The 19744-nt window shown below is 39.7% G+C and overlaps 1 protein-coding gene across 9 annotated transcripts in view; it reads right to left on the reverse strand.

Moving 5' to 3' along the window:
* MEIS1 (Meis homeobox 1) overlaps positions 1 to 19744 on the reverse strand; it is a 146823-nt gene that overhangs the window by 113757 nt on the left and 13322 nt on the right. For all 9 annotated transcript variants that reach the window (XM_042245978.1, XM_042245979.1, XM_060413859.1 and 6 more), the window contains one exon: positions 3104 to 3215. In XM_042245978.1, the coding sequence (XP_042101912.1) occupies positions 3104 to 3215 (112 nt within the window). The remainder of the gene's footprint in view (positions 1 to 3103; positions 3216 to 19744) is intronic.

Consider the following 19744-nt stretch of genomic DNA (forward strand, 5'->3'; position numbering starts at 1 on the left):
GGTAAAAATGTAGACTAAAACTCCTCTATCAACCACAACAGTCAACTCATTTGTCTAATTATCAGGGTCTCAAAATTCCTCAAACTGCTGAAACTCTTTACTAGGAATTGTTAATGTATTTTGAAATCTGTCTGAACATTATGATTTCCTGGATGATTGGTTTTCTTTTCTTTACTTTCAAAGTCTGAAAGAACAAGACTCGGTGAGAATCTGTCAAATGCCTACCTTGCACTGCAGACAAGGTTGTTTAACAGAAGACCAAAGCCTAGGGGATTTTTTTCTCTTTTTTTTGTACCTTGGGTGCCATAATAAAGTGGCAAACATTGAAAACGAATAAGGGGAAAAGAAATGCAGTACAAATAATATAGTAGAGAAAGTTTTAAAATATGTATTACTCCCGTCTGTGGGGGAAACACCTCTCTAGATATGTTCTTGACAGATTGAGTTATTTCTGTCTATTGGGTATGTATAAAGACATATTTATGGATTTATAAATCTTTTGAAGAGGGCTGTTATTTACCCAGTTGACTAAAATGGACTCAAACTGTGTAAATAACTATTTAGGACATGCACTACGGGCCAAATGCTGGCACGGCTTACACATCCATGCCTGCCAGAAAAGGCAGACAGGAGAACATGGGAAAGCCACTGTGCACAGCTAATCCGAAGGCTGCACAAAGATCCAGCTTCACAGGTCCCAAGGATGAAAAAAAAAAAAAAAAAAGAGCCGAGAAGGGTCGCGGTTGGCATGGAAATGCACAGAAGTTGTTGAAGCAACACTTCCAGGCATCATTCTGCATTTAGCAGGGAATAAATCGCACTGCCCAGGAGAGCCTGTGGGGAGGGGCAGGGGGCACACAAGGTGTGACTCCTACCACCTCTGTGGTCCAGCTGGTGGGGGGAGTCAAGGGGGGAGGTGTGATCAGCACCAAAAGCCTTCCCATGATGACCGTGGAAATAAGTGACTTTACTTCTTTGCTAGAAAGAGGGCATGATGAGAAGAGTCTTAAAAAAATAATCAGGAAACTGAAATTTGAGGTCTGACACTGCACCATAGCTTCAGCAAACTGCCCAGCTCATCCAACCTCCTGTTCCTCATCTGTCAAATGGCTAGACCTGTTCTATCTACTGCCCAGGATTGCATGACTGTTTTCCACAGGTTCCATTCGAATGAGACAATTTATGTGAAAATGCATTAAAAGGAAAAATGAGCTGGTGGGTTTTATATGAAAAAACAGAAAGAGAAACGATGTGAATGGAAAACTCCAGTAATGTGAAGGGTATATGGCTTATAATCACATTCATTATTAAAGTGGCCTTTGGAGAACACTCATTGAAGGAGAAATGAACCTGAGAAATTCCTGATTCCTGGTTCTGATGCGTCAAAGGGGAAGACTGGGATGGGGTACTTGCTCTCTGAAAATCTTTGTTATCTGAGGATCTTTCTGTTTTTAATTCAAATACATTGTAGCAGTTTACATCCTTTACACAGCTAAACTAGGGGCCTGCTTGGTGATATATTCTTTTTAAAAAAGCAAGGCATGAAAAAAAGAAAAAGAAACAAACAAACGAAACACTGGGCTATGACCCCATGTAGCAACTTTGGAGCACAGCAGAAAGAATTGAGATTCCATTTACACCTTTCGAAAATTCATGGTGCAAGCTGAATTCTGAAAGTAGGGCTTTCTATGGAAATGTTGACCTCACCTTAACTACAGCACTGTGAACAGTTGACACCATAATGTATACATACCCACACTTGAAAGGAAAGAGGCCCTGTGGATTTATGCTGCATATAATTCCGCAGTAAAAGGCAGAGGTCAGAGGTTACCTGTTTCTGTCTCAGCTCTGAACAAGTTTACTATTGCAGGCTCCATTTTTACTAGACTTAGAGTTGTGATGATGTCAGCAACTTCTCTCTGAACAATAAAATATCTCAAATGCTTACAATTCTATGTGTAGAAGTTATTCCCAGTCCAAATAGCATGCATGTACCCGCCTCCCAAGAAAGGACTTTCCTGTTTCTGTTATTCCCTTCTCTGGGGGAATCTTCTTGACCCAGGACTTCTGCATGGGAGGCGGATGCTTTACCATCTGAACCACCAGAGAAAGTTCCACGTTGTCAAACTAATGGTGTTCAATTCATTGCAGACGTTGCAGTTCTAATTGCATAGCCCGGTTTGGTTAGAAAACAAAATTCTTTTGTTGGGTAACAACACTCCAGTGAAACATGATCATAAAAGCTGATTTTAAAAGTATGTACCTACTGTGGGCTCGGAGTCAACCTCAATAAAGCCGTCTTTTTATATTCAGGGAGAGAATACTCTTTTAAACTTTGGTTGCATGAATTGAACACAAAATCCACTGCAGTAGGTCTCATCAAAAGCAGTACAAGACATTTAAATCCTCATTCACCTTATTGCTGAAGCTGAACTTTATGTTTAAACTTTATCTCCCACCAGTGACAGTCAGACATGCACATCTGCGGGCACCAAAGTACACACAGGTATGTGCACCCCAAGAACCACAGTGACGGAATTGATCTGGTTGCTTTCCATCTCATCCTAACTCCCTCTAGTCTGACTTTGCCGTGAAGTCAAGCACTGAAGAGATCCAAATAAGTAAATCTGGAAAAATGGCTTCAACCCAGTGAAGAGAAAAGCCCAACATGGTTCCTGAAAAGCCCACTGCCTCCTAAGCATCTTAAGACATCATTCAATTGGAATCCTAGAGGATGCTTCTTCACGATCTCTCGAAAAGCCTCTAACGGAAAGTAATAATAAACTTTTTTTATTTCTATAGCAGGGTACTCGAGGCATGCTATTTTCACACATTCAAACATCTAATCAGCTTCTTTCATCTCAATTCACTGACCCTGTTTTGTAAAGGTGGCCAGGTGACAAGCAGCTAGGTAGCTTGAATGGCAGAGAAAGAAGGGGATCGGGGTCGGGGTGGGGGATAAGATAAGATGAGCCAGTTCTCATATTATACAGGGTTTACATTCTAGGAAAAATTGTACAAAGAGTCATTCACTAGACATTTCTAATTTTTCAACCCTGGAAAATGACACAAGTAGCCAGAGAATCAAGAGCAGCTCTCCTACCTTGCTCACTGCTGTTATCCCCACTGTGTGACGTGTGGCCCCCACTGGAAGGGCCTGGGGTTCCTCCTGAGCGGGTAGATGCCGTGTCATCATGGTCTCTGTTCCAAGAGGGCTGTGGGGGCACAAAGCAGACATCTGAATAGAGTAGTGTATTGATGGTGGAGAGCTGGGATGGACAACTCCACCATCTTCCCCGTCCCCCTTCACCAATGGTGCCAGCTCAGAGCTCCACTGGCATATCTAAACTTTGCCAGCCTCTGCTTCGAAGCTAAAATAATATCTACCGATGATAGTTAAGCATAAGTAACTGCGTGCTTTATTACTAAGGAAAGCGAGATCATTCCAGGCAAAGAAGGGGAGGAGGAAACATTGTTCTTCATGCTGACTGTATTTTTGACATCCACCATCCCCCTGGCACAACAGTCTGCTACTCTAAAAATGCAAAATGAGAGTGGTGGTCTGCAGCACTGCGCTGAGCAGAAGCCTCTGATTCATCCTAGAAGACAAACATGGCAGAGCTTTTAAGACCTCACAATTAGGCCAGGGTCCATAATAGCTAGTATGTGTCAGCTGTTTGCCGGATGGTACATGGCAAATGGACCAGGCACAGGGACAAAAAAAGAAATGAGAATAACAATAGGTTCACATGGACTGTGTACACTCAGCCCCATGCCGAGCCTTCTTGTACTATTGAGGGGAAAACAGATGTTGCTTCTTATCACTGGGTGCATTTGAAAGTAACATTAAGATAGGAAAAAAACTGGCTGTAAATTAAATTCTTGGGGGAAACAATCATGGTGACTCTTCTCCCAAATCTCCCTTTATCACCCAGAAAAGATTTTAATTAGCTTTCAGTGCTAGCTTTCAAAAAAACAGCCTTGTGAGTCACCGGTCATCCTGCATAGTAGGAATGATGCAAAGTAGAAAGCGGATTCTTGGCTAGGAAGGGATATTTGTCTCCAAGATTATCAGCGGGGCAGCATGATGATCTTGGATGTAAAATATGTCTACATCGTTTCGGTCACTGAATGTCATGGCTCATGACTATGTAGTAGTTAAAGTTTCTGACCCTCCCAACACTTTAAATATACCTAGCAAAACCAAAGGGCTCCTTGCTCATTTCTTAAAAAGTAATTCCATATCCCAGAGGAAATGAGAATAACTGAGCAGGGCAAAATGTTTCAGACACCCAGGGAGAGAAGAGTAAAGATTCCCATCTGAGAGGCATGATATACCAGAGTTGAAGGAAGAGGTTCACTGTTCCTGAAAGGGATGCTTGCCTGCCACCTACTCGATCATCTTGACCAGAAGATTATGGCAGCCCAAAAAATGAAATAAAGTCACAGAAAGATACGCACCTACTTGTATGTTTGATTCAACCATGTATGCATATTCTAAAAAACAGTGCTAATTGATCTGCTGATTCTGTGATTGAAAGATATGTGAACTGTGAAAGAAACGCTTCTGACAAACACGCATTCTGTAGCATGCCAGAAGAATGCTGTAAGACGTAATCTGGAACACATGCTCAGAATGCAAACAGTTAATGCATAAATTTTCAGTTTGTACAACTGCAGCTCTAAAAGGGGGACTTGTTTATTCAGAGCGCTGCAGAAAGAATGGTACAGCACCCAGGGGACAGACAATGCCAGGCACAAAACCCCGGTGTCTCAACATGTAAAAGGATGTTTTTCTATGTGCTACAAATCCCACTTGAAAATATAATTAGAAGGAGAAAATGGCAAACTATTGCATTAACTGTAATTGAACAAAAGACCAGCAAGGCATGTGGGAGGCTGCAGGAACCCGTGGGAGTTTCAGGATGCATGAGATCCTCCGAGTGACATCTCCTGGGCACTCTCATTTTATTTATGTTGTCCCTCACTACTATTGCGGACTGGTGATCTGACTTGTAATTAATAGAAAAGCTAGTGATAACAAGCTGGAATACAGAGCAACAGACTAACCTCATCAGAAGCATGTTTGTTAATCTGATTAAGACTGGGACTCCAGAAAGGTGACTTCAAACCCAAGAATGATTCCGTGTTACACAGGAAACTGTCCTCCTCTATGCTACAACAGACCTGATATATTCACTATCTTTTAATGAGCTCCACTGATTTATTCAACTCCGCTCTGCTCCCTCCCCCACTTTTCTACTGTGCAGGATGTAGATTAATTCAATGCTTAATTGTTTAGTAAATTCAATTTTCCACATTCTATTCTGCATAGCTTTAGCTAAGGTTCTTAAATCTTCAGCAGTGAGCCCTGAGCCCAGTGTTTGTGATCTGTGCCTACCTTTTTTCATCACCATTTTTCTTCATCCACCACTTAATTCACCATGAAAAGATTTTCCTTGCTGGAAATTCTGATTCCGCTATGATCTGTGAGGCATTCCGATTCATTGCATTTTCATTGTGTTGGGTCTTAGATGCTGGGCTCCTCTTTTCTCACAGCTATCGCCACATTATACAGGCATTCATGCAAGAAATGTTGGATTCCACCTCAGTTTATCCAAATTTTGTGCAACCTATATGTTTAAATTTGTGTGCTCGCCAAAGGTAGGAGCCAATCTTTTCCACCTAATATCATTCTTCTCACAGCCTTGCTCTTCTGGAAAGGCCTGAGAAACCTGAATGCACTTCTCTGCAAGGAAATCTAACTTCTGTGGTCCTCCTTTCAATTAGCATTTGGGGTATTAGCATTTCAAGAACGGGGTAGTCATACAAAACTAAGCATTAGGAGAAATCCACAAGGTTACCAAAACAGAACAAGAATTATGCTTAGTTCAGTTCATTAAGCGTGATTAAAGTCTAAGTATCAGAAATAGCTCATGAAGTCTTCCAGTACAAATATGCAAGACGGATCTAATCAGAAAGAACTTCCCCCAAATCCACCTACCAGAGAAGCTCAGTTACAATAACATATTTCCATGACTATATGCAGTTACACCAAACAACATCATTATTATTTTTAAAATAAAATATGTGCATTTGATTATGTCCATATATCTGTGAAGCTGTGAGTTGCTTGGGGCCACTTGTAAAGTAAGGCTGACAGAATAAAATCAATGATGCATTGCATTAGATGTATAGCAAACCTTAGTCATCATTCTAAATTAAGTCCCAAAGAGCCTTTTTCTTCAACGTACATAATTTCAGAGTAAGCAACATCTATGTTCTCATTTATTAGAAATCCATTAAGACAAGGGGTCCTAACCTAAAGTCTATGGACCTCCTACATAATACTTCAGCTGGGGGTCTTAATATTAACAATAATTGTATTATGTGCATACTTGGATTTTTCCCTCCTGGGGATAGTGTCCATAACTTTTCACTAGATTCTCAAAGGAATATGTGATTCTTTAAAAATCTGAGAACAACTTATCTCAATGTTCACAGGGCTAGATAGAAAATCCAGGGCTGGAAAGACATTGAACATCACAAAGTCTACATTCTAACGGACACTGAGGGTCAACAGTCTTCCAGACGTAATTTCATGTGTCATAAATGTAGGCAGCTAGCTAGGGGCCTCCCTCCATCAGAAAGTCCTTCTTGTTCAGTCACTCAGTCATGTCCAGCTCTTTGCGACCCCATGGATTGCAGCACACCAGGCTTCCCTCTCCTTCACCATCTCCTGGAGTTTGCTCAAACTCATACCCATTGAGTCAATGGTGCCATCCAACCATCTCATCCTCTGTCAGATGGCATCATCAATGTATAAATATATCACATAATATGAAAGTCAGTTTAATTCCCTTTAATTCCCATGCCTGGTTTGTCTAGTTCTGGGGGCCCCAGAAGACAGCCATTTTCAATATGTGAAGCAAGTCTGTGATTCTCCCCATTTTTTCTCTCTTCAACAGCTTGAACATTCCCATTCCTTCCACCACTTCTCAAGAATGTTTGAAAGAAGGTTTTCCAAGTGATAATAAGCTAAATGTCATCAAGTGGTATTTTTTATTGATAAGGCAACTGTATCTGGCACTAAAATAGAAGCAACAGCCTCCTTAACTACAGGCTCCTCCAGGCCAGGGATGGTGTCAGAATCTTCTCCATCTTGTTCTCTCCTGTTCTCAGCACAGTGTATCACGCACACTCAGGACTCAGCACTTAGAGAACACGAGCATATAGCCCAGCACTTCAGAATTAAACTGAGTCATTCACTAGTGACTGTTCCACTGACCCTCCAACAGACAAACTACAGCTCTCCAGCCTATCCATTCTCCTGAATAAAGCCATCTGGTGGTAGCTTTTTAACCTTCTTCTTCCCTTCATGAACCCTTTTTCCATTTACACTTTAATTTTGGATATCCTTCAGGGAGGTTCTTGTATCACTTTCCACGTTTTCCTTAGACAGTTCCTTTCATGACTGTGATGTGCAGTGTCATCCCTACGCATGAACTTTGTGTCTCTGGATCTCTTCTTTGGGCTTTAGACTTGTATGCCCAGTTCCCTGTGAAATGATCTCTATACAAAGGACTTAACGAGTCCAAAGTTAAACTCTTCATCTCCCCACCAAACCTCTGACTCAGTCTTCTTTATTCTTGACCCTAGTGGATGTTTATATAACCCCATCCATCTGTGCTATAAAACCATCCATGAGAACCATGCATGAGACCCTTCCTTCTCTAGTTCTCTCTCATCAACTCCTTCACATCAGTCATCAAGTCTTGTCCATTTCTCTCATCTTTCACCTTAGTGATTACTGTTCTTGTTAAGGCCTTCCCAGCATTAAAGAATTCAAGTCAAATTACTCCCTAGTTTTTAAAGAGTTCAGTTTTATGATAGGAACCAGTGCCCATTTTGCTCCCTATTGCATCCTTCATACCAAGCACAGTGCCTGATACTGGCTGGCACTCAGGAAATGTTTATTGAATGAATAACCAGTCCCCTCCTGCCTATAGAATACATGTTGGGGTCCTTAGCCTGATACACAAAATCCTTCATAGTCTACCCCCTGGGGGTCATCTTCTCCTTGATCCTTGTGCTCCAGCTTGTGATTTCTTTTTTTCTTTCTTTTTTTCAATGTTTATTTATTTATTTGGCTTCACCAGGTCTTTGTTGCACCATGGGGGATCTTTCTTTCTTTCTTTTTTTTTTTCCCAGTTGCAGCATGTGGGATCTAGTTCCCTGACCAGGGATTGAACTCAGGCCCCTGCACTGGGAGTGTGGAATCTTAGCCACTGGACCACCAGGGAAGTCCCTTTAGCATGTGATTTCTGACAGATACATTCATCTTGTCTTTCTGGGCCCATTCTCATTTTTCTCCGCTGCCTGGAATGCCCTACTCTGCTGTACCTGGCCCCTGATTACCTCCTACTTACTAAATCACAACTGAGATACTACCTTCCCCAGAAAGCCTTCCCTGATACATACAGACAAACACACACACTTCCCCCAGGATGAACAAGGCTCCCCTCATTGATCACTTAGAACCCCTCACACACACGTCTATTATTTTACCCTCGTATAGTTCCATGATGATCTGTTGAGTCTGTCTACAATTCTACACCATAAACGTTCTGAAGTCCTGGACTGTATCTTCATTCTAATGCCCTCTATCCCAAGAGAATGTCTGTACCACATCAGACACAAATATGTTTTTCAATGAATAAACAAATCACTTAAGTGATTTATAGAGGATCTCTGTTGTCACCTAATACTGTGATCGCCAACATTAGACATTATAAAGCATTGAAAAAAGACTTACACAATTTAAAAACACCTCCCTTCTATTCACACAAACACAAACCACTATAAAAATGTAATAGTTGCAAGATAACACAGGCAAAAGAGAGTAAACTTGCAGCCAGACATATCCTAGACCACTCACACTGTCTGAAGACAAGTCACAACCTCCCTAACTCTTAATGTCCTAATCCGTAAATGAGGATTAAAAAAATACTTCTCTGCAGACACAGCAAGCATCAATTTCCAGGCATGCAGCAAGTACCCAATAGGTGGCACCTACAATAGCTTTTAATGTGACAATAATAAAGTAACAACACTAATGAAACAATGTAGGTTGACCTAGTCAATCCTAAAATATCTACATACAGGTGTACTCAGTTTACAGACCTTCTGGAAAGAATGGCTAACCCAAGCTGGCTTCATGTGCAGCTCAGTATGCCTTGGGCTATCTCCCAGCTGGTGTGTGCTCAGGGAATGCAAACTGATCTTATTTTCACCTTCAAATAACATGATTTTACAGGTGGTTTGCTCCTCCCCACCCCATCAAGTTTCATTTGATACCTAATATTTATAAATCACTTTACAGTCTACAAAGCACTTTGACTTTTTTTGCACTTGGTTTTTCATCACATCAGTATGATGCCAGAATCATTTTTTTTTTCCAGACCAAAACAGTGAGGGTTTTTTTCCTTCAAAACCTTTACACTACCAGTCCCACTGGGGGGAAAAAAAGTGGATAAATGAGAGCCTCGTGATCTTGTCTCTGAAGAGGTCAGCTAGCAGCTAGGTAGAAATTGATGAAATGATCACAGTATTCAAAATTTGAAGTTCAGTCCACACCTATCAACAGGCTGCTTTCTCTTTGGGGAAGTACATTTACTTTTTCAAACCACCAGGGTCTCTTTAGTAGGTGATCTCTAGTGACCTGAAAGAGCTGGCTTGCTTCCCAAACTAAACAACTCAGTCCCTCCAGACCAGGGGAGTCCCAGTCCACATGGGGGATGCACCAATGTGTGTATACACACGCTTGCTCTCCCTCCGCTGTACATATTCATACACACACGTGTACACACATACCTGCACCAGCTCAGGAGGCAGAGCCAACGGGCTCACCGAATACCTCATCCCACACTGCCGGCCGAATCACATGTAATGAGTCCCCCTTCACTAGACTTCCCTGGTAGCTCAGACAGTAAAGAATCTGCCCGCAATGTGGGAGACCTGGGTTTGATCCCTGGGTTGGGAAGATTTCCCTGGAGAAGGAAATGGAAACCCACGCCAGTATTCTTGCCTGGAGAATCCCCATGAAAAGAAGAGTCTGGCGGGCTACAGTCCATGGGGTCTCAAAGAGTTGGACCCAACTGAGTGACTAAGAACACACACCACCAGACTTCTCACCTCTGTCTAAACAGTGTCTCTTAGTATCTTTAAAGGCACATAACTTTAGCAGATATGATTTCTTCATGCATCTCTCAGTCAATGGTGCCAGCTGAGGAAGAGGCACCAGAGAGACCCATATGCAGAGTGATAAGCACAAACTGTGCAGGTACCCCATGAAAAAGGATATGTGTTACCTGCATGGACGTGAAGCTGAGAAGCTGGGATCTCAGACTTTTTATTTATGAATATCTAAAGTCTGCTATGCTGAGACCCCTCTTTGAAGATCTTGGTGGATCCCACTGGCAAATGTGCTCAGTAACCTAAAGAAACCAGATAAGGTCTCTAACACACTCGGCTACCAGATTGCACCTTCAGTTTATTAGAGCCTGAGGGAAAGCCTGCACCTCTCAAAACCTATCATGCAGCTGCAAATTCAGTTAATTCCAAGAAAATGTAAAATTCTTTATACAGATTTCCAAAAAAAAAAAAAAAAAAACCAACCCTGGAAATCATTAAGCAAAGTTGGAGCAGGATGTTTTCTTTTAAGACAGTAAAACTGCCCCCTTCCCTTTCAAGCTTTCAGATCTTTTTAAACACCAGAAGCTCACAGATTAAGACCGCAGCCTGAACACATGCTGTGGACCAGGGCCACATTAAGATGAGCTCGGGGAATGGTCCGGAGGTAGAACCTTTTCTAAGTCCACCCTCTGTTCTGCAGAAAGGTGATAAAGTTTGGAAGGTGACTGTCATGCTGGCTGGAGTCTGGGGCAGTCCCTGGTGGTGGTCCCCATGCACCTCCCCAGGGGAGGTGGACTTTTTTTTAAAGGTTATCTTCCTTACACACTTCTCCTCCTTTTTCTCATTTCCTTCCCTGTCCCCACACCCACAACCTGCCAGTGGCCAAGTCTGCAGGCCGCCAGGGTTCTCGTTGGGCCCTCTTTTAATGCTGAGATAAAATGTGCTTATTACTCCCACTTAATAGAGGCCTGAGGGTAATTTTGGTGACTCAGGGAAGATGGTAAATTAGTGGTGAGACCATGGGATTCAGCAGCCCCTCTCAGGGTCTGTGGCTCACCCCAAGACACCACACTTCCTCTTCTCACAGGGCAGCCCCACCGTATTTGCCATTGTGGACTTTTCATCTAAAAACGCATCTTGACAACCAGCCAATTATCCCTTAGTTATGGTCTTCATGACACTGGTGCTGGCCGGTATCCTGACACACAGAATAAGTGTGTCTAACTGAGCGTCGAGTAGAGTTCTAAAACCTTTGCAACATAGTAGCTCTGATGTATTGCTTTAAATACATATACATATATATGCATATGCATTTACACACACACATCTGATTGTGTGATAGCAGGCGTGGGGCGTTTGCAAAGGCAGAGATGGCATCTGTTAAATTGAGTTCTATATTTCCCGGTTCTCACGTCCCACAAATAAAACCTACAAAAATGATGATTTTTCAAACATTGAATCCTCTATCTCTGTGTAATGAGGCATGTAGAGAGGAGGAGAAGAATTTTTGTGCTTTTTTGCCTTTGGTGAAAATTCTCCAAGGAGTAATTTCATCTTTAAATGAAAAGTTTTGTATCAGGTGATTGTCTGAGCTCCAGGAATCACTGAAGCCTCAGGTTCAGATGTGAGGAGACACACAAGTGCACGTTCTTGTAGACACAGCCCCATACACCCATCACATGCACAAGGAATAAGGCAAAAGAAAGTGGAAAGAACTAATTTTAGAGTTTTTAATTACATTGTCATAGGATCTAAAGCAGCTAGGCAGCCAAGTACATCTTTTAGGTCTCCTAGTCCTTAAATATCTTGCCTGCTCTCCTGCAAATCCCCATGCCCTCTTCTCCCAATGGTCGAGGCAGAAATGAGCCTAGAAAACAGGCTCAGCACAATGGGTCACTCCCGAACACTCCTCAAAATCTGACTTTCCCACAGTCTGATAACTTTCAGGTCACAACTCTTATACGCTCGGGTCATTACTAATCTGTAGAGCTGAATTAATTCATCCAGGAAATGATACATGAATTGACAAAGCAAAGGAAAATGACTACACATATAAAACACCACCCAAAATATCCCAAATGCTTTCCTGCTGATACCCACATGGCACTGATACATTTTGCGCAATTTTTCAGCATTGAGAATCAATGCCAGCACTATCCCCCAGTGACCCCACTGTGGTCTGAGAAGAGAATATAGATTTCTACCTGGGGTAGGGACATTCGGACCATTTACAAGGAAACAGAGTAATTACAACCAAAGGGAAAAAGCTACCAAGAGGTGAAAACAGTTTTACCCAAATCTCAAAACTGGAAAGCAGATGAGTAACCTAGAAATGATTCAAGCACAGTTAACGTTCAAATTCTATTAAGCAGTTCATTGTGGAGAACAAAGGAGAATATAGAGCCTCATTACACCAAGAATCTCAGTGTGTGCGTGTGTGTGTGTGCGTGTTAGTAGCTTTGTCCTGTCTATTGTAACAGGTTATCATCTGTAAATGATAACTTTGCAACTCCATGGGCTGTAGCCCACCAGGCTCTTCTGTCCTTGAAATTCCCCAGGCAAGAATACTGGAGTGGGTGGGATCTTGCCGACCCAGGGATTGAACCTCGTCTGCCGTATTGCAGGCAAATTGTTTACTGTCTGAGCCACTAGGGAAGCCCTTAGTAAAAGTATGCAGTAAAAGAAGAATCTTAGTAAAAGTATATAACCTACGTTTTGTAACTTTTCTTTTTCCTGTGCTATGTATTATGGCTGGCATACTACTAATAAAAATAAACTCCTATTTTAATGTTTGACTCTATATGCTTCTACACTTGAAACTGTACCTGTGAACTATAATTCAGAGTTGTCGTGTTTTTTAAAAAACCCTCCAATCCAGCTGCCACCACTATTTCCAATATTTCCAAATTTCCAATATTTCCAAATATTTGTAACTAAATAATTCATATATTACTCTTTATCTATCTGCTGAGATTTTTCTGCTGAAAGTTAGATGAGTTTTTATCATTGCTATTTAGGAGTGGCAGAAGAATCCGTAAATTATATGCCAGCATTGGAGAAGGAAATGGCAACCCACTCCAGTGTTCTTGCCTGTAGAATCCCAGGGACGGGGGAGCCTGGTGGGCTGCCGTCTATGGGGCCACACGGAGTCGGACACGGCTGAAGTGACTTAGCAGCATACCTGGTGTTATAAAGTCCCTTTCATAAGATTGCTTGCTTCCCAATGTTTTATTTCACATTTGTAACTCAGTATTCAGTCCACCTCATTCTACAAACACATTAAGATAAAATAAACTCAAAAGTGTCTTATATATAACAACTTCAAACCACAAATTTTCTAGGCAACCCTAGCAAAAAGAACATCCAGATTAGGCCAAAAACATTGTATCCTGAGTACAAGTAGATACTGAGATCTTGTAAGCAACTGGACCTCAGCCAGGAAGCATGTGCATTCAGAAATGTGAAGGAAAAGTACAAGACATGCACATAACTGTTATTTGAAGTTGAACTTGAAAACAAATCTGTAGTGATTCATTGTCTTATCTCAGCCACATATCTGAGTGGCCAGTCCTCTTTCCCATTATGATGAAATCAGAATAATAGCCACCCCTCCTAATAGGAATCAAGACAGTATTTTGCTTAAACTCTATAATTATATGATGGCCTACAAAATAAACAGCTACCCAATCTTCTCTTCTCAAATCAGATTCATGTTGTTGAAGGTTGGGCCAAATACAAGTAAGAAGATAAAATATTATGGAAGGCACTGCTGCTGCTGCTGCTAAGTTGCTTCAGTCGTGCCCAACTCTGTGCGAACCCATAGACAGCAGCCCACCAGGCTCCCTCGTCCCTGGGATTCTCCAGGCAAGAACACTGGAGTGGGTTGCCATTTCCTTCTCCAGTGCATGAAGGTGAAAAGAGAAAGTGAAGCCGCTCAGTTATGTCTGACTCTTAGTGACCCCACGGACTGCAGCCCACCAGGCTCCTCCATCCATGGATTTTCCAGGCAAGAGTACTGGAGTGGGGTGCCATTGCCTTCTCTGCTTAGGGTTTACTGTTTTAAATGTTTTACATGCAATGCTATTTAGTTCTTATAGAAGCTTAATATAGTGGGTTCTTTACTGCCATGTTACAGATGATAAAACTGAGGCTCCTGGAGGTGAAATGACTTGCCCCCTTACAGACAGCCTGCACTGTGTATATACTCTATTGAGACACTGCCAACCGGAAAGACTGTGTAACTCAAAATTACCATCAACACCCTTCATCACTGGGGTGGCTTCCCAGGTGGTTCAGTGGTAAAGATTCTACCTGCCAATGCAGGAGACACAGGTTTGATGCCTAGGTCAGGAAGACTCCCTGGAGAAGGGAATGGCAACCCACTCCAGTATTCCTGCCTGGGAAACCCCATAAACAGAGGAGCCTGATGGGCTGCAGCTTCATACAGTTGCAAAGAGTCAGACTCGACTGAGTGACTGAGCATGCATAGACCCTTCATCACTCTGAAGTGTCTCTGAAATCTTCTACTTCTCATCTCTCAAACCAGAAAACTTTTTTTCTCACATCACAGTTTTGATGCGAGAAGGAAATAAGAATTCAGTCAATATGCAGTCTTGTTTTATTCTACTACCTTGTAGCATTATGTTTTGGATAAAAGAATCATGGAAATTGACATTTGCCACTGATTTCCACTAGCAATTAGCAACAGGGTATTTTCTAATTTTCCTGTTTGTTTGTTTGTTTTTAAAGGAGCCCTGCCAGTTTTAATATTTTCAATCAAATCTTATTTTTCAAGTATCATCATTCCTTAGGGATATTTGAATTTTCAAGCCCTCTCACAGTGTGAAATTTGGAAGTAGGGAGTAGATTATTCCCTTTTCTCCATTATTTATCTCAGTAAAATCATTAAAGCGGCCTTTCCCAAAGCATCTTGAAATTTAATTTGCATTTCTGGTTCCTAGTTTGGCCAAGTTCTCTGTAGTTCAAGGTGTTTAACAGAGAGATCAGTGAAAGCAACTGAATTCCTGAATCAGGATACTGAGCTGTATCATCGGTTCACTTTTTAAGGAAATCCAGTTAATCAGAACACCATTCTTCCCCGATACCCAGGGATATTGTTCTTGAGGCTATTCATATTATTTTAACAGTTATAGAGTATTTGGAGTATTAGAAGTATACTACAATTGAAGAAAAGCCCCATAATTGATTTGTTAATGTTTTATTCTTCTCTTTTTTTTCTATTGGCATGTTCTTTACATGCACTCAATAAATATTAAACACTCAAACAACTCTCTCTCTTAGGTGGCAAGCAAACCTCTAGAATGTCGAAACAGTAGAGTGAAGAACAATGCACCTAATTGAAATGGCAGGGTAATTTGGAAAATAAAATTGAGTTGCTGCAAATCCCAAATTCCAGAATAAAAATGTTTATACTCACTTAAATGCAGATTGTTACTGGCTTTGAATAATTATTAGAATAAAAAATACTTGAACACCAACAATATACTTGATATGCACAGAACAAACACAATCTACGTGTCTCTATTATTTTGTGCAAGGAAGTGCAGGGCACAATGAGCCTGACATTTTCCTTGGTGGTTTTGTTTTGAACACAGTTTATAAAGTGCCTGAATATGGTGAAACAATAGGCCAAGCCACCAAATGTACAACCAGTGTTCAAAATGTCATGGACATGATTCTTCAGAAAATTTTAAACCCATTAAGTAAGGAATAGGAAGCAAGCTAATAGAAATGAAATGGTTAAATGATTCTGATACTCAGTATCTTATTTTCCTCTCCAAACATATTAATTTAGAACACAGATCAATTCAAATTGTAAAATTCCAGATTCTCTTTGGTAGATGCTGGAGCCAAGGAAATGATGACAATTAAAATGAAAGTGGAAAAATGTATTTATTTGCATATGGAATTGCAATGTTAACACATAATGACTCTAAAAGATATGATATTTATCTGTACAATGAGGATTAATCTTATCTACTCAGGGCTATACCAATCTTGGCAGAGATGCCAGCCATATCTTAAAAAGATAAATTCCATATGCTCTGTAGAGTTATAGAATATTTCCCATAAATAATGTATACAATAGACTGTAAATAAATAATACATTTATCTGAACTGTTCAAGAGTGAAGGGCAGGGTGGTTACTCATGAGATGGAATCTCTTATGAACGAACAATTTCAAATAAAAGTAATGTCCAATGGTGAGTTATCACAAAGTTCTTACACTAAAATATTCTTAAGTGGAGAGCAGGGAGGGGGTATTAAAATAATCCCAGATCAGGTGGGAACTTTCAAATAAATATTCCAACTAAATACAAAATGCCCAATTTAATTTTATTGCTTAAACTGCTATTGTGATTGTTGCATCATAGCTAATAGCATTTTACCTATTTTCTGCAATTCTTAATTCTCTCTGTACATTACTGGTTTGCTTTTTGGGGGGGTTTTGTTTTGATCAATGAAATAACTAGCTTTAGAATGTCAAGTATGAGTTTTTGTCCCATGAAACACATAGATTCTTTTCATTGTATGAATAATTTTAACTGCAGTGCATAGAAAGGAAGGTTACTACGGAACAAAAATTTAAAAAGAACCCACGTGCAGTGGTTAGTCCACTAGGGCTTTACATAGTAAAATTGTTAGTCTCCATCTCTGAAGTATCTCCCTTTTGAAGCCCTGGAGACACGTAAACTATTCTGACTTCGTGTAAATAGTGGAAGTAGGCTTTTAGAGACACTGTACACCATTTAGTATGAAATTAAGTTTTCAGATCACTAAGGAATAGTCTCTGAATTACAGAAAACACTATAGGTCACAGTTAATTATAGCTTGTCTATCAAATTAAGTTAACATTTGAGAACACATCCAAATAGTTATGGAGCCATTAAGAGGAGTGTTATTGTCAAAGAAATTCTTATTCATTCAACTTCTAATATTTTCAAAAGAAGAGAGATAAGCCTTTTTACAAGTTGGGATGGGATGAGGAAACTCTGGGTTTACATCAAATTGCTCTCTTCATTGTCCTTTTGACGACAATGTCGGTTTCATTACAAACTTCATTTTCCAGAGTTTCATAATAGTCATAAATACACTTGACTTTAAAGAGTTTCTATGGGACATAATGTGAATGCAAATGCAGAATAAAATGCAAATCATGGAGGTCTGGGACCAAATATGGACTATCAGTTAAGAATCCAGTTACTGAAAACAAACATTAAGGCCTTAAGAGGAAGAACACAAAGAGGCTGATATGAATCTTCATATCAAGTATTCACAGCCCTGAGGAAAGCAAACAAGAAGAACAGTTTTCAGTTTTTCTCCTAATTATAAAGCACAGGGGTTTGGGAAGGTTTGATGACTTTGGTTTCTATTCATTCCTGTTCTGAAGTGAGTAACATTTATCATCTTCTCAGGAAAACAAGCCCACGTGTGGGTAAGAACCCACAAAGTACTCAAATAGGGAAACGAGACCTAGCAAACTAGTTCAAGTTCAAATCTCAGGCATAGGAGTCTTGCCAATCAGTGGGGAGAAAATGATAAGAAAAAGAAAGAGCTATAGTTCTGTCTTGCTAAATAACAATCAACAACCCAGACACTTACAACTAATGAATAATGAACATGTGATCACGTTGTGTTGTAAAGTGTAAGGAAAAATCTAGAGAAATGGGAATTCATCATAATAATTAATTCTAAGCCAGCATATATTGTCAGGGAATAACTTCTAATATCACTCAAAATGCGAATTATTTACTTACTGCTATTTTCTAAATGAGTTGGAATCAAGTATATTTAAATCCATTGTAAAATTTAAGACTTGATATTGTATCAAAATGAAAAAAAAGACTATAAAATGTTGCTTAAACTTGTTAAACTCATAAAAAGTTGCAGTCATTTTATAAGTATTACTTAGTAAACTTAGAAACAGCATTTCCTTTCTATGGAAAAATGCCATTTAAGTTTTTCTTAAACATAACACTTCATTCAAAGTTCCTTACCTCATCTTTACAAATCCTTTTAATTACAAATGGAGTCATAAAGATATCAAGGGTAAAAATATATTTTTGAGGATTGTAAATAATATAAAATTTATTTTCACAACTTATTTATCCTGCATTAGTTTATACTGTATACAGTAGTGCATCGAAAAGCCAGAACATGGTTATTGCACTTCTTAAAGAGAGTTAATGACTTAGTTATGGTTATAATTTGTATGTAACTGTATATACTCATGATACCAATAAACAACAGGTGTATAATTCAATAAATGTAGAAATAAGCATTTTTTTTCCAGTAAAGAATAAACTCTTTATGTTTTACTCAGTTTTAGAACTTCTGAACCAAGAAGCCCAGAAATATAAAATCATTTTAAAATATCTGCACTCTTATATTTCCCTTTAACAAGAACCTATTTCCTAGATTAAGAAATGTTATTTGGAAAAAGAGTGTTCAGAGAGAGTGTAGCAAAGTGTTGCCAATTGCTTTAATTCTGCACACATGAATGCATTGAATTGATTGAAATTGGATTCCAGTGACAAATATTTAAATGAATGTATTCTCACTTATTTTACATAGTATCTTTTATACCATTTATTAAAATGTCAGATTTAGAAGTGTGGGAAATCCAGCGGTTTCCCGATAAAGGTATAGCTCTACTTTCTGGAGAAGCTGTTTAAGACTTCAATACACTTTCCCAAATTCCCATAATCCTGAAACTATGGCATATTAAATTAAGGATACAGTGAAGGAGACTTTTTATCTTCTCCACTACACACACATACACTCATCTGCTTGAATTTTTCAAAACTGATCTCATACATGTTAGGTTTATTCACAAATGTGAAAGATAGTAAAATATCCAAAACTTCACTGGATCCCCAAAGTCAAATTCTGGAATAATTATTTAAATTCAAATTGGGAACCTGTATTTTATGTTTTAGACCCTAACCTTTTAACAGGTACCATATCCTGAGGTTTCCTGCCTAGTAAGGACACCAAGCCCTATGTGACTTAAAGCAGTATTATTTTACTAAAGATTTTGAAAACTTTTAGGCCTAGCATCTGCACAACTGTCAGAAACACTATGTCACATGTATTCTATTTTTATTTCTTTATTTGTAAAAGAAGACTTTCCCATAGTTTTGATGTCATTTTAAAATATTAAATTAATTTTTTGCACATAGGAGAAACAGCAAAAATGTCTGTTTCGATTATAACATAAACTCAAGTGCTACTTTGATACAAATACGACAGATATCACAATCCAAAAAAGGCCATGGAAAATGCTACAGTTGCAAACATTCAAGACTGTGTAACAAAAATGACTGAGAATGGTATCAATTTACTATCCTTCAACTATTTCCATGACAGTGGAGTCAAATAATGTTGAATTATAGACCTTCTTACAGGAAGTCTTATTTCGTGTTCGTTTTTTGATCATTCCCCTGCTAGTCCCTATAGGAATTTGGCTGTATGCCGACTTTAAAAGTTTCTGTATACATACGCAGGTTGTGTTTGATGACTAAATGAT

The sequence above is a fragment of the Ovis aries genome, chromosome 3 (assembly GCF_016772045.2).
Source record: "Ovis aries strain OAR_USU_Benz2616 breed Rambouillet chromosome 3, ARS-UI_Ramb_v3.0, whole genome shotgun sequence".
Taxonomy (NCBI): Eukaryota; Metazoa; Chordata; class Mammalia; order Artiodactyla; family Bovidae; genus Ovis; species Ovis aries.